At 39.7% G+C, this 25,757-nt stretch overlaps 1 protein-coding gene across 1 annotated transcript in view; it reads right to left on the bottom strand.

Moving 5' to 3' along the window:
• The window catches only part of LOC115371009 (junctional adhesion molecule C-like), a 78,753-nt gene that overhangs the window by 27,604 nt on the left and 25,392 nt on the right, over positions 1–25,757 (bottom strand). Inside the window, exon 2 of the mRNA XM_030068125.1 lies at positions 9,601–9,709. Coding sequence (XP_029923985.1) covers positions 9,601–9,709 — 109 coding nt within the window. The remainder of the gene's footprint in view (positions 1–9,600; positions 9,710–25,757) is intronic.

The following is a 25,757-nucleotide window of genomic DNA, read 5'->3' as shown; positions in this document are numbered from 1 at the left end:
ATTTTTTTCCCTGCACAAGTGACTTTATTTATTCAGACTAGTGAAACATCTGAAGCACCTGAAAATGCTTAACGTTGAGCCCTGCTTTTGGACAATCCTCTTGATGTCACCAGTTCAGTTAAGTCCACTTATGGGCTCTGTGGCTAAAATCATAAGACAGCCTCATCTTAATGCTTAAGTCTCTCATCAGTGTTAAGGCTGCAGAGTGGCCATTTTGAGTGACCTGTTACAGTGACGACAAATGCCTGACAAACCACTGAGTCATGACAAAAATCACCCAAATTGCTGTCTTCTCTCTTTCCCTCTGTCTGACTCTACTGCTCGCCACGACACAGAAACCAAGGAGAACCAAAGGCAATGCTGCCTCTGTTGGAGCTCGGAAGACGGCCACCATGTTACAAACTCGTCACCTATGCCTGGCATCCTGACAAATATCTGAGGCACGTACTTACCCAGAGTCTGTCCTCACACACGTGTGGCAACTGGACTGTGTACACCGTGTCTGAGTCTCTAACATGTACTCTAGCACAGTTCACAGCAGAGCCTAAAAAGCATGGACCACCTGGACATCTGTGATCCTTTCTGACAGAATCAGGAAATTCCATTAATGCTCCAAGATATCAACCATTTCAACTCTCTTAGTATTTATTCATGCTCCATCCAACAACGCTTTTAAAAGGAGCAGTTTTTCACATGGCTGAGATAAAGTTTTAATGCATGTAGACAATGAAGAGCACTCAGCTGAATGTCTTTGTGATCATCTTGCAGGCCAGACATTTCACTTTTTATCATTTGATGGCATAAAAGCCAGGCGTTTGCACGAAAAGGTCGGGATAATTGAGATCAGTGTCATTTGGATTATTTTCTCACAAACTATTTCCAGCCAAGTTTGAAAATAGCACAACAGTGCTATCAATTCCAGTTAAATCTCAACATCTTTACCACTAAGTAGCCCAGAAGGGATAGCCCTAACACCATATGGCCAGATGGTCTGGTTACAATCTGCCAACACTATCAGGCCAGTCAGCTGAAAGCACATTGCATTTCTGGCGGTGCTGGTGGATTTTCCACAGCAGAGGAGCAACTGATCATAACTTCAATGCTCCTTTTGTTTTATTTGCATGAACAAAACAAAAAAAAAATGGATACATCTGTTTGCTCTTATTCGCCTGCATAAAGACACAGTATGTCTTTTACGTCAAGGAGGAAGAACTTCCTGTACTCTGAAGTGTAATGTCTGCAACCTGTTACAAGTGCCTAGTGAAAGTTTCACTATCTTCTTACGGCCATAAAACTCTGAACTATATATTTGCAATCACGCAGTAGTCAGCAGTGAAGTATATTTTCTAAGCAAAAATTAAGACAGCCTTTAGAATGATTTGAGGATTATCTGATGTTGTGCTTATGCCTCAAGGTAATTCATTAGTGATGAATGTCTTGCTGAGCTGAAAAGCATCAGTTCAAAATACTCTGGACAGGACCAGCAAGAAACAGTTTACTAAGAAATCCAGAGAATCGCCTCATTCCCCCCACCTCTCTCTCGCTCTCTGTCTCTCTCTCTCTCTCACACACACACACACACACACACACACACACACACACACACTAGTTATTCATCACTAATAACTAACTTTGGATTGCCACCAAGATTTCTGTCATGTCTTATCACAAGCACTCTGAAATCCACATCTGCAGACTGTCCTGCCAAGTACAGAACTAGGTCCCTTTTTCTACAGATAGGCTACTTCATGAAGATTATGTGTTGACATGGATTTTGTACCATCAAGAAAATAATTAGTTTACCCTTTTTAATTATAGTAAAAGGCTTTTTTTCAGATCTCAGATAGTTTTTTTTTTTGTTTATGAGCTAAATTTAGCAGTGTGCTAAGCCTGAAAATGCCAAGTGGCCTTTTGGAGGTGGAAGTTGTCAAGCTTGTAATAAATAATTCCTTCATTTTATCTTAAAAAAAAAAAAAAAAAAAAAAAAGTTGAGCACATCAAGGTCTGGGTCCCCTTGCTGACCAGGACCTATCATTTCTGAGTACACTGCTGTGCTGAGCTGTTTTGAACCCATTTTGGACTTGGTTCCAGATGATGTCAGTATCTCATATTAAGTCCCCCGCCTGGCGTTTACTGCCACTGCAAAGTCGGCTGGCTTTGCCCTAAACTATTTCCACTACCTGCACAAATAGTTCTGACTGTCAGCCTGGTTTGAATCATGGACATCACAGCATTTGGTATGTGGCTGAAAACTACCTCCATACAGTATGAGGGTTTGGAGTTGATGAGTGGGTGCAGGGCAGGGGGCATATGTTGGGAAGCTCCATCAGTAGTTATAGACTACATGGAGCACCATTTCCAGTCTTTGACTTCAAGAACAACTTCGCTTGATAAAGTCAGGGCTTTGCAGGTCTGGGTTGTAGGTGGTACTTCAATTTTTATTTAATTATTATTTTAGTGGCAAATTACAGAAAAATTAGGCTGCTGACACAGAGTCTCTGAAACTAAAGAAATGATGACTATGCCCAAAAACCCTTGAGACTTAACAGCCAATTAACTTGTCAACTGTCAGTTTTAGTCATTTGGTTATCATTACATTGAAACTGTTTAAAATCATTACTGATCAAAACTCAAGTTTTACAGACGGCTTTGTTGTAAAATTATAATGCTGAATCAGAATATGATGAGCATCATGATGAGTTGCTGAACCTCACCTGTGATATCATTTCCATGCGCTCCAGCCTGTCCATTATCACTTCAAAAACTCATGAACTGAAAAATTATGACTATTCTGAAATGCTAAGCCAAGTATGCCCAATCATATGGTATTCAAAGGAGTGGATACAGACCAATAAATTCACAAAAAATGTGAAGTCATAGCAGCCAAAGGTCATTTTTCTCAATTCTCTCTCTGACCATGGTGTAGAGTATCTTGCTCAACCTGCAACTGGGGGTGGGACATTATGACTGACATCTCTGTGGGAGTGTTAAGTGAAGATCTGGGGTCTTGTTTCCAAGGTAACATGTATACAAAGTTGTGTTTGTCTCTCCCACCCATATCTCCTTTTTATCACAGCCGTGCGTCATCAGCTGAGTTGAATTCATTTTTCATGGGGTCTTTAATATAATCCAGAGAATGAGATTTAGAAAAAGAAGTGCTTGGGGATATTTTTTTAATCCAGATCTCAGATCAGATGAACAGGTCAAAAGGATTGTTCAGTCATATTTCCTCCTCCTGCCAAGAAATGTCTTTAAACCAAGTTTTTTTTTTTTTTTTTTATCCAATGACAACCTAGAGAAAGTCTCCCTGCTTTATTTCTTCTCATATAAGTGACTGTAGCTCTCTCAGCGCCTGGAAAACTGTCCTGTGCACAACTCATCCAGAATGTGACAGTAAGGCTTTTAGCCAGACAGACATTACCCCTATTTTATCCTACATGCACTGGACACCTTTGAGTTTTAGAGTTGGCTTTAATATTTTACTGATTAATGTTAGGGCTCACCTGGCCCTGGATTGTAGCTGTATTACAGAATTTCTAATCCGCAACAAGCTGATATATGACCTGAGATCATCAGACTGAGTCCTTTTGATATCGTGGGCTGAAAAAGGCTAATGAAGCCTTTTCCATCGTGGCCAGTAGACTTGCAGAGACCAAATCATTATTTTCTATTAAGCCCATTTTAAAAATGTCCAAATATAGAGTTGCCTTTTATCAATAATTCTTTGGAATTGCTCCTACTGTTATTGTTGTTGCTGCAATTATTAATGTTGTTCTTATCCTAAATTTAGATGAAAAGTTTCCTCTACTTCTTTCTTATTTCTACTTCATGCATAGTAACTGGAAAAACATTTAATTCAAAACTGCTTTGCATACTGTTAGTCTATGTATGTTTTGTACTGCATCATATTTACAGTAGATGCTTCTGACCATGGGCCCACTGGTTTGGAATGAGCTGTGATCAAACACCTGAGGTTGTCATATGACTCCGCCTTTTAGCTATTTTTAGACAGTAATTGCCTTTTGTTACAGCCTGGTAAACAGGGGATGAATCTGGACCGATTATCTGGTTATGATTCTCAGCGTGGAGCCCTGCCCCAAGCTTTTTCCTTTCTGAGAGACAGCAGCTCAGCCACATGTAGTTCATTGCCTCTGCCATATCATTAATGAAGCCCCTAACTATTTCACTAAGCTGACAGCAGCCCAATGTTTGATCGATGGTGGTCTCTTTTGACCTATTGATATACTCCGTCAGTATCCAGTTCACAAGAAGAGGGAGACTGTGCGAGTGCGTCCTGCCTCTGGGGATCATGCGGCCACAGATAAAGATCTTCAAACAGGAAACCACCCTAACACTGCCCTAAACTGAGACATCCAGTACAGCGGCATCTTGCAGATTATCCTGTTGATCTAGAGTAGCCTAAACACTGAATAATAACATCTCAGCAAAACAAACAATCACTTAAGCCTGCTATTGAGGAAAGGCCATGATTCCTGGAGGCTCATTACAGCAAACAGGACAACAATTATTTCTCATTCTCATGTATCTCCCTCTTGCATACGGCTCTGATTATAAATCTAATTTTATAGAGAAAGGCATACAGCATACAGGACCTTACTTTTCTGTGAGAAAAGCCAGAAACTCCATATTTTATATGGATCTGGTATGTCTGGCCTGCAGGCTAGGTTCTCGGTTTTGACCTGCACTTCTTTCACGTGGCCATATCATTGACATTTGAAGTATGCGCATGCTTGCCATTTCGGGACCATGAGCATGTTACTGTTTGCCTTTCAACCTCAGCATCTGCTGCAGCTTACCGTCAGAGAAAAAAAAACTGATAAAAGCAGGATAGGGGGCTGAATTCTTCTATGTGTCAAGTATAAACAGATTTCTGTCTCAGGAGAGGTATCGTCAAATCCAGCTTGTTCTCTAAACTCCTTCAACTAGCAAGACTGTTGAGCTTTCTTTACAACAAACTCCTCTGCTTTGACTTCAGCCCACTCGTCCACATGGGTCCCTTTTATCTCTTAGGAAAACAGGTGGCTATGATTGTTAGTCAGAGCACACACACAATATGAAGGTTTTCGCCTCCATGTGTTTTCTATTTGGAATGTTGCATTTGCTAACACACACTCAGGTTTGGGAGGGACACCGCAGATATTTCTGGTCACGACACCACGATGCTGCTCAGAACACCTCCACCCACTCTGCTCAGCTGTTTAGGGTCATTCCACAGCAAGAGCCATGTGCTCCTTTGACTCTATACCATTGAAAGACTGTTGTTGGGAAAATTCTCACAGTAGTGTTTGCTTTTTCATACATTATAACTTCAAAAGATTTTATGAAAATAATTACAAAAGTATCAGTTGATCTATAAGAAGCCTTTCATGTCCTTAGTAACTGAAATCCTAGATAAGCTTTTCTGCTGTTAGTGGAAATCATATTGACAATAATCTAATTGTATGATAGAGTGTTAACTATGATAAATGTACTTTATCATAGTTAACACTACTGTACTTTATCATTCAGCCGGCATCTCACACTTAAGTGTCCTCCGGAGAGAATAATTCTTAAATTGTAACAAACAATGATAAATGATAAACAGGAAAGGCCTGCTTTCTGTTTATCTGTTGTCCCTGTTTTACTCTGCCATTTACTGTCTCTGCAGTAAAATGTCAGTCTGTTTGTGACTTGCCCACAAGGGCCCAACATGCCATTCAGAGATTGCTCCAAACATTTGCTCACAAGCTTTGGGTAGGGTAGGGAAACATCTGACAACATGCACCTCCTGGGGGACGCACTATCAGCACTTATCCTGGGGCGCACAGACTCCTGCCATGCCAGCCAGCTCTGCCACACAGGCCAAACAACGGGAAAACTGCTGCTGCTTGGCTCTCATTTAGACAAATGTTTGAAGAGTGCACTGGGAAACGTCGCCCAGTGAGCACCCCGGTTATGTGTGTGGTAGCTGTGGGTGTTCAAAGCTCCCTGCATGATGCAACGACTTATCAGGAGACAACACAGGGGAGTCTTAACAAAAACCGAGTGACAAGCTTTCTCCCTTATCTCATCTGCTCAAATAAAGAGATCTTGGACCCAAATGGCTAAAAGTGGATTAGATCGACAACCATGAGGTAAAAATAAAGATATTGTCAAGTCATCAATGTGACTTCTCTATATCTCTAAGAGTAATCACAGAACTGATTGACAAATTAAGCAGTAAAAGCTTAAATTACGTGTCTCATCTGACTATCCCTTTCATGTCTGATTTACATTAAAACAAGTATTTTCAAAATAAAGAAATAACGTTGAAAGTGTATAGATATCCACAGGTGTTTCTTATAAAAGTCAAAGCAGTGATCTCAAAGTTTACATTAGCTCAGTACTAATCCACTTTGAGTATCATCCAAGCTCCCACATATCTTGGCCGGGCTCTTGGCAGGAAGGTCCTGGCAGATGTCTTCCTAAGTGCGCACCACTTTTGTTGGAATTTTTAAAGTAAAGTAAAATGGTCCAGGTAAAGCCAACAATGGAAAATGTCAGTGCATTGCATTAGATCAGATAGTGAAGTCTGCAGTAAGCACATGAGCTTAAAATAACAATCATCCTAGTCGTTTGCTTATTTAAAAAGAATGACTAAATGGATATTTACAGCTTTGTTCAGTTGCGATGGGTTTAGCTGTGGCTTGGTATGGCCGGGTTTGCATGACCAATAAGAAGCCAGATAGCCAAAGAATGTCATAAACTGAAAAGAATGTCACGGATTGAACACCAAGCTCATCTCACATGGAAACAACACATAGCTGAGCTACAGAGCAGACAGCAAATTAAACAGCTTAGTTCTACTTCTCTTTGCCAAGCTTCTCCATGACAATCAAGAAGCATTCTATTTACAGTCTGTACCTATTAGTAAACAGGGCCTATCATACCAATTAGTGATTCATGGCATGGCTTGTGGCCAGCTTTGGTCAGCTGCAGTCTAGTCAGATTGTCCTGGACCAAGACAGGGGAGATGCTGGCTGTGAGCCAGCTGACAACATGGCTAAACCCTGTGCAGGCAGGACAAAAGAAATTCTTAAATCTTAGCCAACTCTTTCCCGCTTGAAAATGTCATCTGTGCTGACACCATGGCCTCAACCAGATTTATTTAGGGTACACACCATTAAGACTGCAGACTTTGTATCACAATGTATCACTGGAAGAAAAAAAAAACTGCAACATGTAGCCTCCAGGTATGTCAAGGGAGACAATGTTCAGACTACAGCAACAGATTTGAAACAAGCTCCATTGCTGTTCCTAATTAAATCACAGAGAATAAGCCAATCCACACAGCTGAGAGATCACAGAAGCTGTAGGCAGGTTCTGACATCTGCCTGCCTTTGTTCTGTATGTCTACCTTCTCAAACCCTGCTTAATGTACTTCATGGGGAAAAAGAGGGGCAACCACCACCTTTCACATGACACTATTCCAGCCAAATTCTTACTGTATCGTGCAGTGATTCATGCATGAATAGCAAATGCCAATTCATGCATAATTTTTGCCTTACAAGTAACACTTTGAGTAGTGTTACAAAAACACTAAATATCTTAAAGGCCAGGCCAAATCATCAGCCTGCTATGCACTGATTATAAATATCTTCACACTTTTTCTGAATGACTCCATAAAATCAGATAGCAATAAAATAGATCAGCAATAAAATATGGGTACTGCTGGTACATTTCGGCAGGGAGGTAAACTGTAAATTCAATGTTGCCTACATCTGCACCACATTTTACAAACCACCATGTTGTCGTCATTCTATTAGTCACTAAAGCCTTGTTTGCAACTTTACACCAGCATGCCCTCTCTTTTTTGGCACTGTGGTTATTTCCAGCCTTTCTTCCAAGCCTCCTCGACACCCACGTTTTTCCTCTCCGGAATAGTTTCCATAGATTGATAAGAGTCTATATGACCGAAGCTCTCAGTATGTGGTGTTAAGCTAATACAAGTTATTATAGCACTAAGCCACGAGAAACGGCGCTAAATGGAGGTTTTAGGGGGGCTGAGGGGCGACAGAGGAACAAAACCATCTGGACTGCCCTAAAAACCAAAGCAACAAGTGTCCTTGTCACCCTTATGTAACCGTGGCAACAACACACCCTTTTTCATAAAAAAAAAAAAAAAACATGTTCAATATTTTTTAATTATTCCGAATCAGAATCAGAAATACTCTATTGATCTCAAGGGGAAACTGGATCAGTTGCAGTTGTTCAAATTCTCAAGACAATTAAATTATGAGACATAGAAATGGAAATAATAATTTAAAAAAATTAGTAAAATATGTGCCTTTGAAATTTCTGAAAAAGTGTGCATTGTGTCTAAATAGTTGTGTTAATTCTACAAAATATTACAATAACCACAGAGATAAGAAATTGATCATATGTTAAAAAAAAAAAAAAATCTATCTATATACACCATCTACACACAAGGATATTGCTCTGTTGAACTGTTAAAGTCCTACAGGTACTGCACAATTAAATGATTTAAATAGTGTAATAAACAGAGGAATAGTGTAGTAAACGCTCAATTAAATATAGCTTTCTATAAATAAATAAATAAAAGTAGCTAAACGTGGTTGTTCAGTAGCACATGAAACAGTGTTTTTTTGTTTGTTTTTTTTTTCCCATTAGCTTATTTAAATTAATTGGCACGCAGGCACAGGTGCGCGTTTATCGGGTAAACCAGGTTCGTTAATAAACTGAAGCTGAGCGGTCTTCACTGGGGGGAAATGATAAGTAAGATGTTTATAAATGCCATCGGTGGGTGTTTTCGTGCAGCCGTCCATCTCTGGCTGGTTTTAGGGAGAGCTCAGAGGGAGGAGGGGGCCGGCTGGGTGACACTGCTCTGGCTCCTCCCGCGGACAGCCTGCCTTCTCCCCCCCGAAGGAAAAACCGTTATCTCGCATCACTACTTTCACCATTACTACCCCCTGTTCAAAAACCGTGTTTCACAGTTAACGGTACAAGGTACGACACAGCCCTGATTCATATTTAATTCCCGTACACGGACTCCCTCTCCCAACTTGCGTGGTTAAAACTTTTTCAAAGTGAATACACACACACAAAAAAAAACGTGGCACCGAATTGAAATAAAGCAAATAGGGCTCAAATTGTACCGTCGTTTTGTACTTAAACAGGTTATCAATATGTTTAGCGATAACTGTTTAATACATAGTTAACAGTTTGGAAGGTTGATTTAAAACGGCGAGGCAAGCTAGGCGATGTGTTTAAGAGACAATAGCCGTTAAACCAGGGGTTGACGCGCATTTTTGCCAGTCATGTTGACCTTACACCGAATAAACCGAGTCAGTTTTTCATTTTGTGGCGAAAATAAGTAAGTATATTTACTTATTTTGGATGACTGAGCTTGCTGTCGGTCTGGTTTGAGTTTACCGTTAGTTGGATCCAGGGAGAGCGACTTCTGTGGGAGAAGCGATTTGGCTACGACAAAACCTCGTCCAGAAACAAGTAGAGTTGAACAGCGTTTGAAAAGACACACTCCTCGGAGACAGACTGGGGAGATTAAACGTAAATGTACATGATTCCTTTTTTTCTACTTACAGTGAGTTGAGAGCAGAGTCAGGAGGCAAGCCAGACGTGTTATCGCCATCTTGGAGTCGATGCAATGCTCGGTTTGGCTGGCCGTACATGCGCAGCGTAGCCTAAAGAGCTTTGGTGTGGATGGAGAGGGAGGGAGAGAGACATAGACAAACACAGCGGGGCAGGGAGAGAGAGAGAGAGAGCGAGAGAGGGGCGGAAGGAGGGGGGTATCTATTATATTAGGTTTCCATGGCTACCGAAAGCATCACTCACACCGACAAGAATTTATAGTTGACAAGATGTGGGAGGCTTTTTACTACTGTGGCCTTAGGTAGACAGGCAGCAGCTGCAAGCTCTGATAGGAAACCAGCAGCTTTCAGCCTTTTCATATGCTCTGGCATACAAGTCAGATTAACGAAAAAAATGACCGATTTACCCTCAATTTTCTTCAAATGAATTTCACCGTTTGATAACACACTATACCCCCCCTGTGGAGAGGCATTGTAGTGATACCACATGGGATAAAACATGCAATCCATCATGGCAACAGTATAATCTTACTGTTCCTTATGGGAATATTAGAGGAATCTTATAATGATTTTTTTCCCCAAGAAAATGGAAATATCTATTTGTTATTACCACCCTACCGTGTGGTCTGTGTTAGTGCTATTTGAAATTCTATTAAAAGATTTAAAAGTTGAGCTTGGCAGATGGTCACTACAATGACCAGTAGTGTAGGGGCAGGGGTGCCATAAAATATTCACTCACTGTTTTCCCCCAGCTGTAAATCCTACTCCTGTCAAGTACTGTAGGCCACCTACTACACGCTAGCTCAGTGACACATGCTCCAAACCTGTCTTACCTCATTCACATTGACAGAACAATCCCAAACCCCAAACCCCATGCTTGTCCCGACAACATGCGTTGTACATATCAGCTCGTCCCACCCCCCACCCCTGCACTGAGCCCTGTTATAACTCAAAGATGGCAGCTGATGTGGCCTACATTAGAGAAAAAGGATACCCAAATCATCTTCAGCTAAGAATTGCACTTGAAGCAAACTTGTTGCAATAATGAGATGTGATACCAAATATAAAGATTGTGGATATTTCACAGATATACCCAATATGCAAAATAGCAACAGTGTTTATTCAAGCAATCAATACAGGACCTAACTCTGAATTAGTAAAGCTGTGATCAGACAATAAGGCCACAATATCCACTGTGTACGTCATTACAGAAGTAATTACTCCTAAATATAGAGCTATGTCTAATTATGCCAGTATGTGGTATGCACTGCATTACATAAGAGATGTAAATCTGCAATTCAAGCACGATTCTAATATGAATCAGGTGTAGTTGTTTTAACCACACTGTTGCCCTAAGGCTCTGTACTCTAGGTTTGTGTTATGTGTGATGCAACACACTATGTTGCGTCTGTGTTAGAATAATGAAAGTATCCCTATGAAAAATGGAATGTTACATAAAGAGCACTAGATGTAGCTCTGATTGTGACGAGCGAGTATGAGCAAGTTTTCCTAAATGTATTAAAATCAGGCCATTTACTAATGAAGTCATACGGTGGATGGGGGTAGTTATGGAAATATTAAATGCATTACACATCATTATGCTCATAATACACCCAGGCCAAAATAAACAAACTTATATAATACTATGATTATAAATTTGGGATATGGCAGTGCTCCACCATATGCCTTTTTATTAGCAGGCTATATTTGCTGAAGCAAATATGAAATAGTAAGTGTAAACCAGACGCCTTCAACATTGTGTTTGCAGAGAAAAATAAATTATACTTCAAAGCTGAATGTGTAATTAGCTGTTGAATCCGGAGTACTGATGTTCCCTGTAGGTGTATTTCATGCAACTTTGGAAAATGACTCTTGACGCCTTTGTAATTGATTTTGTATCATGCACTTGTGAACAAATAAAAGCGTGTCTGTGAAAACATTAACACATACAAAACTGAAATACCCTGACAGATAAAAAAAAAAAAAAGTGTGACTAAGTTGTGATAGTTTACTGGTGGATTAAATTGGATTCAGATTATGATTAACTTTAATGTAATGCAGTGTTTTCTGTCAGCCTGCCTCCTCCCAGTGTCCTCATGACTCAGGCATTGTGGTTTATTACTTACAGTAAAGCTCTCAGTCATCATTATTTCTTGTAAACTTGGGCTTGGCTTGCACTGTCCACTTGTACACTCATACGCTGCTACATTTTTCTCTGTAGGGCCATTTTGAGTCTGCTCCCTCAGTCTCTGTGCTCTTATGTATCAAGAAAACCTGGTGGAAATTACTGTGTCTGGTCATGGTATTGTTTTTGCTCTCCTCCTCCGAGATCCAAACTGAATTAGGCCAAAGGGCTTTCGTGTACTCTGCTCTCTCTGCTTAAAGCTCCTGGGAACATGATTTAAAAACTGAAAGGCCTGGTCTCTCTTTGTGAGTTTAAAATGATTATGAAGGATCTTGAGGCAGATTCAACGAGGAGCTGCTTGTGCTTTGTTTAGCTAAAAATCTATTTTGGCTAAACAAAGCTCTTGCTGATGCACTATTGGACTAATTGTCCCCTGAGCGCTCACATAATGACTTTATGTAATTTTGGTGTACTTTTGCTACTGAGTTTAACATCGTTTGTGTGCAGCTGTCATGGTTGTCATGATGCAACATGAAAAAAAAAATGCAAACTTAACAATAAATGCCATCCAATTTTTTTATGATGTATTTTCTTAACCTCTTCAGCTCTGTCACTTCAGTGGATGGCTCCACCTGGCTGGAAGGGCAAAATACCCTTTTTCCAACTTACCCAGACTGAGACAAGATGCTCAATACCATTTCCCCTCTGTACATCTAGTGTCCAATCTGTAGCATTTTTTGTTAGCTTAGCATAAAGACTTGAGGTCTATGGGAGTCGTTAGCCTAGCTCCATCCAAACGGAAAAACTAACAAACTTGTCCTGTTTTGTTTTGTTTTGTTTAATTCCAAGATGTGTATTTAAGCTACTTATGCTAATGAATCTAATGACTCTGTTTAACTTCAAGTCTTTATGCTAAGCTAACACAAAAAGCTATCCGTATGAACTGTCATACAGAGGTGAAGAGTCTGGGTGAGTTAGCAAAGTGGCATTTTGTCCAAAATGTTGGAAATATTCCTTTAAAAACAAAACTTCACTTTATATTATAATAGAGATCCCAAGGTTGCATCTTGAGTTTGAATATTTCACTCAATATAAGCGTGATACTAATGCAGGTTCACTGACGCTTTGCAGCCAGCAGAAACAGAAGTACATGAAACATTTGTGAAAATGTTTTTTTTTTTATTATTGTTGTTGTTGTTTGTTTGTTTGTTTTAACCTTTCAAACTACTTAAGGGGAAAATTAAGGGAAAATCAGAGTTCAAGGAGGGTAACAAAAATGGCAAATTTTTCACTCCTGGCTAGGCTTACATTTTGGAAGGTTACCATACTATTTTGAGACTCTGATTTAACCTGTCTGGCTGTAAGAAGGGCTTCTCTTCATAGGCCATAGTTCCTGCTTGGTTGGTGCGTCTTTTTGTACAAAGAAAGTCATTCATGGATCAACTAGACAGATGCTGATGTATGATGGCATCCTCACGAATGCCAACTTTCAGACTTAATCCTTTGTTGCTGCGGTGCCAAGTTAATTCTGCATTATGAACAGGGTATGCTACAGTATACCTCTGATACGACCCAATCAGAATGCTGTGGGTAACGAGTGAAGAGTCTGAGAGAAAAACACAGTGGAGCATTAGAAAATGCATCCACATTATGGCTGCACTGACCATGCAGATGTGAATCTTGCTGTTTTTCTTTTTTTTCTCCTTGCATATCATAATGATTGGCTGGTGAGGCCTTGCTAATTATAGCAAGCACCCTATTTATCTACCTTGCAACATGAACTGCCCCAATTATTGTGGTGCAAATGAGATCTTTTGAAAGATGGCTAAAAGTCAGAAGACTTCATGCGGCTATTGAGAAAGGCTGCTATCACTGATGCCAGATGCAGGCATCGCTGCCACCAGGCCAGGCAATTAAGTGAGAGAGTGTGACCTCTAACAATGTTTCTCTTCCTACAAGTGAGGGCAGAAAAGAAACTATAGCAGGCTTTTCTCCATGGAAACATGCATACATTTGGCATCAGACACCCATGCAACAAAATAATGAAAACACAGTTCACTTCACAATATAAGGTGGCCATGAGGTATCAATAATATGTACTGCTCAAGACCAATCAAATTGAAAAGAGAATTAAAAAAAAAAAAAAAATCAAAGAAATTAAGAATAAATAACACTCATTTGTTGTTGGGGTTTTTTTTTGGCCCTAGAACATGGTCTACTTTAGGTCTGATCTGTGTACAGCGGCTTTAAAAAGAGTCGACTGCTTGACCTTTTGCATAATCTTGTGTTTCAGAAGACCATCTCTTCACATACATTATTCATTCTTAGAGACATTTGCGTTTCAAAATTGCTCTAATTTTACCTCACACACAAGGAGCTCATGCATGGTTCATTCAGTACATCTTAAACGGACTTCAGTGTGCTGGGGTTTCTAAATTCTGCAGCACAGAATGTCACTTATGAATGACATTTAATTCCAGCCTGTGAAATAAAATAAAAAGTGAAAGTAGATAAAAGTACAGAGTGTGCACTTTTTAGATTTTTTTTTTCTGTTTGATTTCTTCATTGACATCCAAAGAGATGCATTGAAGGGACCAAATATAAAACTTCCCAGTGGTTCAGTTTTGAGTAATTCATACATTTCTTTACCGTAGTGATCTGCAAAATTCTTGTTTTTCAGTTTTGTCTCCATCATTGGTGCTACTGCTGTAATGTTTCAGCAATGGACTTCCCACAGGTCACTCATAACGTGCTGTGATGTGTTTTTCCTCTGATTTTCAGAGGGTTGAGTTTCTCTAGGTGGCGCTATTGCAAACTGCTGTTGCTGTTGCTGCCAGAAACATAAAAAGCATCACATCTCCCAGATTTCCTAGGTGCCAAAATTTGTATTCCCTTTAGGAAATGTTTTCCATGCAGTGTGATCTCATTTTGCCCTTGGTGTGTGCTGACGTTTTGCCGTGATACAAGGACATCCTCATGGGAGAAACGCACTTAAAAATGACAAGAGGACTAATGTACAGCTTGACAATGTGTGAAATCAATGGATGCTGTTGGTTGGGATTAAATGACAAAAAAAGTGTGGCCTCTGCACATCAGCAAGATACACGGTAGTTTAATTTTGATAAGCTACATTCATCTTTGAAAACGTCTTTAAAACAATCTCTGAGCCTGTGAAAATCAAATTTTGGTGCAACACTGCAAAACAGCCACCAGAAACTCGATATTTAGATCAGCAACTGTAAAAGCTTCCATGAACTGGTTGCGTCAAAATGCAACAAAGCCAAATGGAAATTTATTTATATGAAAAATATCATGGGTTAGTACTTTAATTTCAAGTCCACTTTGATAGAGAAGCATATGCAGTGTGCAGATTCTGCTCCAACAGTTCCAAATAAATATATTCTGAACTAATTTGTGGGCAAAAGAAAACATGCAGGAAGTTGGGAGGGGAGGATGCGGTATAAAGACAGCGTGTTCGGGGGAAACAGGTAGACCAAAAGATTTCCAACCAGCTGGTACCGTAACAGTACATGCACTTCTTACAGCTCTGCCATTTCCATAGAACAATGATGTGACGTCCCGCAGAGTGTAGAGAGATACAGCGCGGTTAAATTATGCACCAAATGCATCAAACTCTCCAGTGTGATGTAGATGGGAAGAAAGTATAACCCTGAAACACACACACACACACACACACACACACACACACATCCACATCCACATGCACATGCACGTCCGTACACACTACATTGCCTCTTTTGTTTTCATTGTGTTCCTTGTGTCTTTTGAATAATAGAAGTGGCTGGAGACATATTGAATTCTCAGATTTACTTCCAGCACTTAGAACAACACACCCACTTTTCTGCATTCACTCAAAACTGAAGCAGTTGGCATCGAGCCTGCATTGTATTCACAAATCTTTTTTTTTTTTTTTATCTTTCTTAACCGAGCTTACTCTTTTAATGCACTCTAAGAGAATCAGACAGACGGAAGGAGCAAGCGATGAAGAGCGAAGCATTAACCCGTGATTGAATAAAACAACAGTCAGGCTATTTGAAGATCATCTCTAGCATCCTTATGACAGACATCCACTATTACTCATTTATATACTCTGTGAAATGAGGATAGTCCGCTTTGCAACTTTTACAATCATTTTTCTTTTGTAAAATATATTTGTCCAACTATTCTTCTATTTACCCTGTGGATAAAAAAGTTCTTTAGATTGAACTGAATTGACTTAAAGAGACATATAAATTCTTCATCTTATCTGTCAGTGCTACCATGTGAGCTTGTCTTTTATGCTGTTTTTATTAATATTGTCAGCTGTTAACTGTTGACTGTGGCTCGGTGAGCGTGCTGAGGAACAAGTTGTGCTGAAATAATGATGACAGAAATGTTACGATTGATTGTGAAACAAGGGTTGGAGTGATATAGAGGCTGAAAGCTGCAAAATTCAGATAGCTATATCTTAGGATTTAAAAAAAACACAAAAAAACAAACAAACAAACAAACAAAAAACCAAAACTAAATTCACGTTTCCAAATCTATTTTCGCTTTAAATTGCAGCACTGATTATGGTACTAATTGCAGAAAGCAATGTTACCTTTCGAAGGGCGAAAAGCAATCTGTTACCTTTCAAACAAATCAATGATATATCCATTATCCACTTAACATCAGGAAGTATCCCTGCAACATTTTTCTGCAGCTCAGCATCGACCCCCCGCTGAGATGACTGCTTATGTGCTGTAAATGTGGCAACTAGGAAACAAACCTCCCTCCCCACTGTGGTTTTAATGAGCTGTTCCTCACAGACTGTAACATGTTAGTGATCCTTTCTTAGAGGTGAAATCCACCCTGTTAACATTTCAGCAGTAGGAACAGCTATTGGCAATATATCCATCTTGTTCTTGGGTGTGTTTTTCTTATGTTTACGTCCCCTAAAAAGTCTGACCTTGACTACACTGACTTGTATCTGAGCAAAGTTTCTCACTAGAGAGGTGTTTTCACAACCTGTACATTTGGTACATCACAAATCCAGCAGCCACTCCTATCAACTGGCTTTGCATTTCATCAGCAGCAGCTCTGGGGTTCGTTGTTGTGGTGCTGCTGCTGCTGCTCGTATTGTATTTTCAGTAAAACAGCACGAACCTGAAATGGCTGTGTCATATGAACAATCTTAGAGATTCTCTGAGAAGAAATATTTTTTGCATAGTTAGATTATGAAATACGGCAGGGTGTACTCTGCGAATTCAAAGATCCCCACATTTTTAATCAGGGTGTGGTTTAGAGTTACATTTAAGTAATTTCAAAGCACTAAGGGATGTTTTTTTCCATTAATATAACTTAAAAATAAATATGTAATGCATATAATATAATATAAATATGTAATATTGATGAGCAGAGATTATTTTGCAGGGGCTTAATAAAGGACTGGAGGGGGACTCAGCTAACTCACCAAACACAGAGGTTGTGATGTTATGTCAAGATATTTCCAACGCACAACAAATGCCAGTGCACCTCTTGCCTCATATTCATATGCACACATCATATTTTTACTTTATTACTGCATGTTTTATTACTTTATTACTGCATGATGCACATTCTATTTTGGATTTTATTCCTTTATTTCTGATGTCACAGCAGCCTCCTAAATCTCCCTTGTAAAAGAGATTTTATCGCAAAGGGTCAAATAAACACTACATAAATTAGTTAAAGCAAAGGAGTTTCATGGAAGAAAATGTTTCAGTTATCATCTATCAAAAATTGTAAATGTCAGGTTTATGTCAGTCTCTCATAATCAAACAAGCTGTTTGATGTCTGTCATAGAAATCCATTGCAGATTTCTAGTTTTGGTCTAACTGAATGATTTTCCATTTTTTTTCTCTGTTAATTCCTCATGAACTTATTTAGATGTTGATCAATCTACATTTCTCATTATAGCTTCTTGTATTTTGGATCTGGATTTTTTTATTATTGTCAAATTTAGCTTTAAAAATGAGTTTGTTTACAGCTGTTTTGGTTATCGGCTGTTGTAAACACTATATACGATATGTTAGGTGACATTTACATCTGTATTATCCAGTGATTTGCACCTTTGTGCTCCTTGAGATCCCTTCCAAACTGAATCAGAAGTTGTTGGTTTTTTTTTTTGTTTGTTTTTATTCATCTATTTGTAGCATTTTCATCTCATTTTTGCTTGTTGATGTAAATGTTATGTTACTTTGTTATGATTTTTGTCAACACAGGTTCACTTTTGTTTCGTGTTGTGTTCATGAACTAGTTGACTCTACACTGATACCCATACATTCACCCAGAAAACAACCACTTCATGCATCGGTTCTGTGGGTTGTTGTAATGCATTCTAGGAAATTCCCGGCTGAATTAGAGCTAGACGAAGTCACGTACAACACTTCATCCCAAATGCACTGAACATCACATACCGATGATATCTAACAGCGCGAGAGTATTCCAAGGTTGTTGTTTTTTCCCCTTTAAGTCCAGTTTTCTAAGTCTGTGACCTTGAGATGCATCAGCCTCTGTAAGCACTATAAACTGTGAGTCTCTGGTGTCCTCGTAATGACACCATCCAAGACACGTGTACCACCAGACTGCACACAAGCAAAGCCTTCTGCTGCTCTGTCACCCCAGGCAAGCCATTTGTTTCTCCTCGCACAGTAGTCTACATCCCCAGCCTCCGCTTGAAAGTTCCCACAGCCATCAAACACATTGCAATATTGCAACTGGATCCACAACTTGGGTGCACAGCTTTCTGAAATACCAGATGGATATTTTGGCCCATTTGTTGGAGGAGAGAGAGAGAGAAAGAGAGAGAGAGAGAAACCCCTTTGGCTTTCTTGGCTCGAATAAAAGTCAACACACCCAGTATAGTGTCTTCGGCAAATGTTTTGGTTTACACAAGATTGGGGAGTTTAAAGTAATCCCCAGGACTTGGTGAAGCTTGCTGTGATAAGCATTTAATCTTTACGGTTGCCCGAGAGCCAGATGTATAAAACTTTGATTAAACACAAAAAAGAGTGCGTGCATTCAAAGTTAGGAACATGTGTTTGCGCACTGTGTGAAAATTACGCCTCTAATATAAATATTTCCTTTTTCCCCAAATAATTTACATCATTTGTTAGATTTGATCCTGGAATTCCAGCATCTGGATACATAAGAAAATACATAAGAAATCACATTTTATAAAAGGTCTGTTTGGTGAAGCAGAGAAACTAGGTTTTCCAGCTTGCAGATGTCGACTGGAGGAGCTGAAAGAAGTACAATCTTGCTGATATCACACTGCACTCATGACAAAGCTGGACACAGATTCAAATGCTCCAACAAGTCTCCAACCTGTGCATACTGAATCAGTGTGGAACTAAGCCTCCAAAACTACTTGGTAATAGTTAGGAAAAAGTCATGGTTAAGGTTAGGAGAGGATAGCTAATATTCATTAATATTAGGTAGCTTCTCACTCTCATTGTCACAGGAATCAAACTCTGGTCTTTTACATGGACCTCCTTACATGGACTTTGCCTGTGTTTATACACCAGAATGCCGTTATTTACAGGACCGCTAGAGGTTGCTTAATATGGGTCACAATCAGACACGGCGCCCCGCACACGCTTATCACGCACTGCGCGTAGGGCACCAAGTGCCTGGGGGGGCACCAAAAAAAAAAAAAAAAAAAAAAAAAAAAAAAAAAAACAAGCTCATGAAAAATCATCATAATAATAGTAATCATAATAATGATATATTTAAAACTGTGTAAAATGTGTAAAACATGTTAATAGATATAAGCAATACAAAAATAACATAGGCTTATTTGCTCGAGAAAAACATGAATCTCCTGTGTGGCCCTCTCCCCAGTCCACCTTTGGTGCCCCCCTCCCACATCCCCTAGTGGTTTGCTCCATTACGCTTCAATCGCAAGTTTGGCAGACCTTTATTTTTGGACATGTCATCGAAAAGGCAACAAGAGTCGGGGGCGGAAAAGAGGAAAAGAAAGAAACAATGAGATGATGCTCGCGCGTCACTTGCAGGTAAGACAATAACAAATGTTAATTTTGTTACTTTTTGCCCTAGTATGCATGTCTATGCTCGTGCCAGATAATACTACCGTCAACAACCTTCGTAACGTTAGCTCCCACTAGCCATGTTCAGACGTAAGTGTTACGTTTCAAATAATTGATGCTGGGCTAGCTAGTTATTTTTAGTTGTGTATATGGATATGGATCTGGAGTTGAGATGTCTGTATTTGGCGTTTGTTATGTTCTATGAACCAACGAGTATGTGATTGTGTAGTGAAAAACAAAAATAATGAGTTGATGAATGGAAAACGGGTCTTGGTAACCTGAACTTTGATGTGACATGCCAAATTAGACAGGTGATTGATTATCAGCCCTCTTACACCGGCGATGTCAGCGCCGACCGCATTCGGCATGCCGACGTTACATAACGGTGTCTCCGTGACCGTTTAAGATATTCAGAAACATCTGAAAACCGGAGCTTTGCGCCTATATAGAGTGCCATTACGGTAGCATGTAGGACTACTGACACTTCGACCGTCCAATCACAGAAGATTCCCCGATGTGTCACAAGTTTGTAATGTGAGCTTGTCACTACCGTAACTCCTGAACCAATGGTGCTATCGAAAAAATTACGACAGTTTCCGAAAGTAGAGAGCCGGAGCTTTCCGATGGAATGCGGATACACCAGTCATTACGGTGACCGACTGGCCGGCAGCTCACGCAACATTTTCGTGAGGTTCATAGGCCAAGAGCGACATCTGCTGGTGAAACTGTAATTTGAAAAAATCAATATTAAAGTTGTGTAGATTTCCCCTCTTCATATTCATAGTTTTCAAACTATGTACAGAATTTTTATATTGTGCCCCATTAATCCTTGTCTATAAAGGTAAAATAATAAAAATTTTCATGTACCAGTGTTTTAAATATAGGCCTACATAATACTATAATTAATTTTGAAATATTTTTGTACCATGGTTCAAAACTGTATTTCACTGTAGAATCCCTGAGTATTTTGTCTTGTATTTGTGATTACAGGCTCAATGCTTCGATATGTGCAAGGAGGAACACAAAGCCAAGTGGAAGATCCAGATGATCAACCATCTACAAGCAGACATTAATCACCAACCAGTTCCTTATTCAAGGATACTTAGTACTGTTTTTACAGTTTTGACAGATCTTTATTTAATAGTGGGGTCATTTATTTTTTTATTTTAAATTATTTTGTTTTATTTATTTATTTGAGTCTTTGGTGCCATATTTAGTTAGTGTTTAGTGAGTGTGTTATCAAGATTTTATTATTATTATTTATCTCTTATTTTTTACAACAGTTTTTGAAACATAAATGTTGAAAAGTTATTTTGTAAAATAAAGAGAAACGCAATGACAAATACTGAGTTATTGTTCATTTCTGGTGGCGGTGGCGGCGGCGGCGGCGGCGGCGGCGGCGTGGGGGGCACCACAAAGCATTTGTGCTTAGGGCACCCAAATGGCTAGCGCCGGCCCTGGTCACAATATAATAAGCTGCTTGTACAAACAGCCTATGGGGTTGTTTTGACTATAGGACAGTCTGAAATGTCCACAACTCTTTTCTGATTTCAGACTACAGCCACAGCACAACGTAGCTGCACAGAGCTGACTTTACGACTTTCTGTAACTCGCTTTCCAGCCTCACTCACTAGTTACCACATCAAACAACTAGAATCAACATTTTATTCCTGCCCAAATGACTACAGCCAACAGAGCAGTGTCCACTCTACTCCATTCTAGTTCTGTGGGTAAACTCTGCCCAGCTGACCCATACAAGAACCACCAGGACATTCATCAATCAGAGACTCATAGTAAAATATCATGTGTACTGTCACAGCGTTCATAAATACCAATACATTTCAACATACCAAAACAATACCTACAGGATAAAATGAGTGTGGCACTATGCAACAATGCTGACCAACTCACTGATGTGTGTATTCTATTTGTCTTTTTCTTTTTCTTTTTTTTTTTGGAGTCCGAGTTCTTGCTTCAATCAGCCCTCAGTTTTGTGTAGTGCACCTTTAAATTTGAATGACTAAGCAGTGTTCATCCTGTGAGAATTACGTATGTTACCATACCTAATTCTCACCAGACCACAGCCTTATTTTTCAAAAGAATACTGGTTCCGCCGTGTTTGTGAGATTATGCAATGCTATTATGTTAAGGTGATTACAACAATTAATCTTTCTCTTAGCACCAATGAGAAGAAAAGATGCAGTAACTGGTTACTTTGCTGACACAGTAGAGAAACAGACAAATCATTGATTAGCCTATTTACTCATTGTTTGGATTAATAAAAACACATTGGGTGGTTCTTTAAAGTGCTAATGAATCTAAGCCTAATATAACTGATATATAATATAACACATAAAACTGGCCGCCACTCCGACCATCCCCTCATGACACTCACACCCTATAAATTCATGCAAACAGTTACACGATTTCCTAACAGACCTTTTCACACAACTGATTGTATCTTAAAAGCAGTGGGAACAAATAAAACAGCACTTGGCCTCAACAAAACTGCATCAGTAGCTGGTGATTGCAGGTGAGTTTCAGTCTGCACAGACAAAAGAAAAAAGAAAAAGTCGAGACATGATTCATCTGCCTCGGGTTACTACACAACAAAATAAAAAATGTAGACTCACAAACAGTGATAGCAGGTGGCAATGACAATACTGAAAGGTCAGAGGTTCACTCAGAACCGGAGGCTACACCACTCCACATGGTTGAAAAACCTTGTGGCTATCAACGGCATTGTTTTCCAGAGATGCGTGTCACATGCAAATATAATGTGCCAAAATTACAGCGATATCACAACAGCCATAAATGTAATTAAATGCTGTCCTGTTCAAATCAATAGTGAAGTTGGACAGAATTTAAATATGATAATCATCAGGTGATCACAAATTGAATTTTAATACCATCTATTAATAAACAATGTACTGTACACTGTGCTGAGTTCATCCAACACATTAAAATTACATTGATTTGAATTAATGACATATAATGAGTTATTATATCATTATTTGTCCGGATAAACAAGTGATCAAATGATGCCCTGTAATTGGGACATGACAATGCAAAATGCACATTTTTTTTTATTATAAATTCCCAACTCTTTGGATAAATGGTATAAAAACATTTTGGTCTGGATGCAGTCGTCTTTCATCTGGCCCCAGGTGTATGATCTGGGTCACTGCATCAGCGTGAGCCGCTCAGCTCGGCTGCCTACACAACCAAGATGTTGTTTGCCCACTAAGCTAGACATGAACGTGGAGGGTAAATCCAAGTCTGTGTGCAAGGTCACATCTCTCCCGAACGGTATAACTCATATAATCAATCAAATTAATCTACGAATGTGCTGGCTGGCCTGCCATTTTGCAGTTTTGTCATGTTCTCTCAGCGTAAGTCCCCTTACAGAAATGAAGACAGCAGAAAAGACAAGCCTAATCAAATAAAAGCACTGTATCCGTCCGTCCCCGGCGGTGGTTTTGCTAAGTCATTGCATTACACTCGTCCAACAATTTGAGAATGGTTGAGGCTTTTGCTATTTGGAAGTCCTTATCGGAGTCATGAAGGGCAAAGCACTCTCAGCACTCAGACGGATGTCCGGTGTCTGTCAGGGGCCAGGGGAGGTGGGCAGTGTGCAATCAGCGGGGGCCACGTGAGAGATGATTGGCGAAGGATGGAGACAAGGGTATCAAGACTGTGTATTTATATCCCTCATGTCTCACGTCTTACAAAGTGATAGACAGGCAAACTGAAAGCTTCTGTCACACAAAATTCTCCATGGCAGCATCTTGCCCCATGCCTCAAAGTAAAAAAAGAAAAATAATCTGTGGCCTTAAGAAAAAGGGACAGTTGGATGTCTGTGGGTTAACATTTTTTTCTGCAGTCTTAGGCTCATTCACAATTCCCTCTCCAGCCCTTGTCGGGCTTAGGGGAATCAAAAGCTTGTGCGAGGGAAATAAATAGAAAGTATAGTATAAATTCAGATCAAATAAATAGGACAATTTTTCTCAAGGGGACACAAAGTGTCTCAAGTAATCATTTCTCTTGCTTGGCAAATCTGTCATGGGTACATCAACTATGATGCTGCCATGCTGTTATCATTATAGCTTAATGCACTGGCACATGCTACTGCATTTAGCACTATTTATACTATTATCACCCCAAAGCAAAACCCTGATCCTTAAGGGGGAAAAAGCAGGCGAGGGCTAAAATTAGACACGCAAACCGACTGTGAAGGAGTAGGACCTTAACACAACAGCCGTGATTGATCGTATAAAGGGTTTATTTACTTGCCATGTTGAAACTACGCCTACAAATCAAAGCACATCAGGGGCTGTTAACTGTTGAAATATTTATTGTGACAGGAACATAAGTGGAAAATTTCAAAATTATTATCAGGGTGTGATCCTTGATAATCGTCAGTGAATATTTATGGACCTATGAAAGATTCAGTAACACACATCTGTGTGTGTGCGCGAATGTAGGGTTTATGTATAGCAAACAAACAGAAACATTATTTTCATGAACACGGAGACTTGCCTACAGTTGTTTATCTGTTATGTGGAGAAATTAAAAAAAAAAAAAAAAGTACCAGGCTGTGCTTTGAGATAAAACGTGAGATCAATAAATCACGTTCATGATGTTTACATGCACAATGGGGAACTGCTGCTTGGTTCACTGCACAGATAGACTCACACACACACACACACACACACGCACGCACACACACACGATCAAGTAAACAAGCCATCGGATGGAGAGTGCGCCTGTATCATCTGAAATGGGTGCCAGATGGCACCGTGGGAGGTGGTCAGCGAGGATGAAGCGGGTGAAGCCCCCTCAGTGAGCTTACATGAGATCATCCATGCACACACATTTACCCGCTCACACAAGACAGTCATTACAGCACAGGCAGAAAGGAGCGAGTTAAAGTGAGGTGTACTTGCCTTTTTTTTAGAAAACGTGGGGTGTTGTTATTAAATCAAAGTTTTATTTCCTGGCAGACCTTCATACAAGGTTATACGAGGCTCATGTGGACACAGCCTGTCACGCAACGGCATATGACTCAGGGTGGACAGTCAGAATGCCACTAAAGATAGATTACTCTGGCTTTGAGGGCCACAACCTTATCTTTAGATAATACCATACAGTCCCTTCCTATTTGCCTGCTCCTCTAACTAGGGGAGAGCTTCATGGTTTCAAAAACATCCCAGTGATCCATTACCTTGTTAGACTACACCAATGGCAGAAAGCTGGAGGTAAGTTTTTTTATGTAAGGAGGTGAGCGAATTAGCGTGACACGTTTTTAAAAGTACAGATGGATGGAGAGTGATTAATTTTTTATATTCCGTGTAAGCGCGCGTGTTTAGAGAATGTGTTTGCTTCATTGTGAGTATGCTGAGCGTTCACAACTCAGTGAGGCCACACTAACCTGATCTGTGTTTCAAGTGCTGTTACTTTCACCTCAAACTGAGGTGCAACGAAACAGCGAAATCCTCCACTGCTAAGCCTCTGTGAATCTTATGCAGCGCTCAAGACACTGAGTCAGACAGCAGGTAATGATCTGCTGTCTCTGTCTGCTGCTTCCTACACACTCAGTAAAATTATTTGTCTAAAAACTGATCTAAAGCTGCAACCAGTAGAATAGAGGTAGAGAAGCATAACATTATCTCGTTAGATACTTAAGACACTGTCGTTTGCTTTGTAAGCCACCAAAACTACCTGGCTAAGGTTTGGAAAAGTTTTGTCATCATGGTTAAGATAAAAAAAAAAAGGTTCATCATCGTTATGGTTTAGAAAAGGTTCGTCACCATGGTTAAGATAAAAAAGGTTCATCACCATGGTTAAGATAAAAAAGGTTCATCACCATGGTTAAGATAAAAAAGGTTCGTCATCATGGTTAAGATAAAAAAAGGTTCGTCATCATGGTTAAGATAAAAAAAGGTTCATCAC

The sequence above is a fragment of the Myripristis murdjan genome, chromosome 14, assembly GCF_902150065.1.
Source record: "Myripristis murdjan chromosome 14, fMyrMur1.1, whole genome shotgun sequence".
Taxonomy (NCBI): domain Eukaryota; kingdom Metazoa; phylum Chordata; class Actinopteri; order Holocentriformes; family Holocentridae; genus Myripristis; species Myripristis murdjan.
Note: the sequence above shows the minus strand (reverse complement) of the source record. Positions and strands in the feature narration are given on the sequence as shown.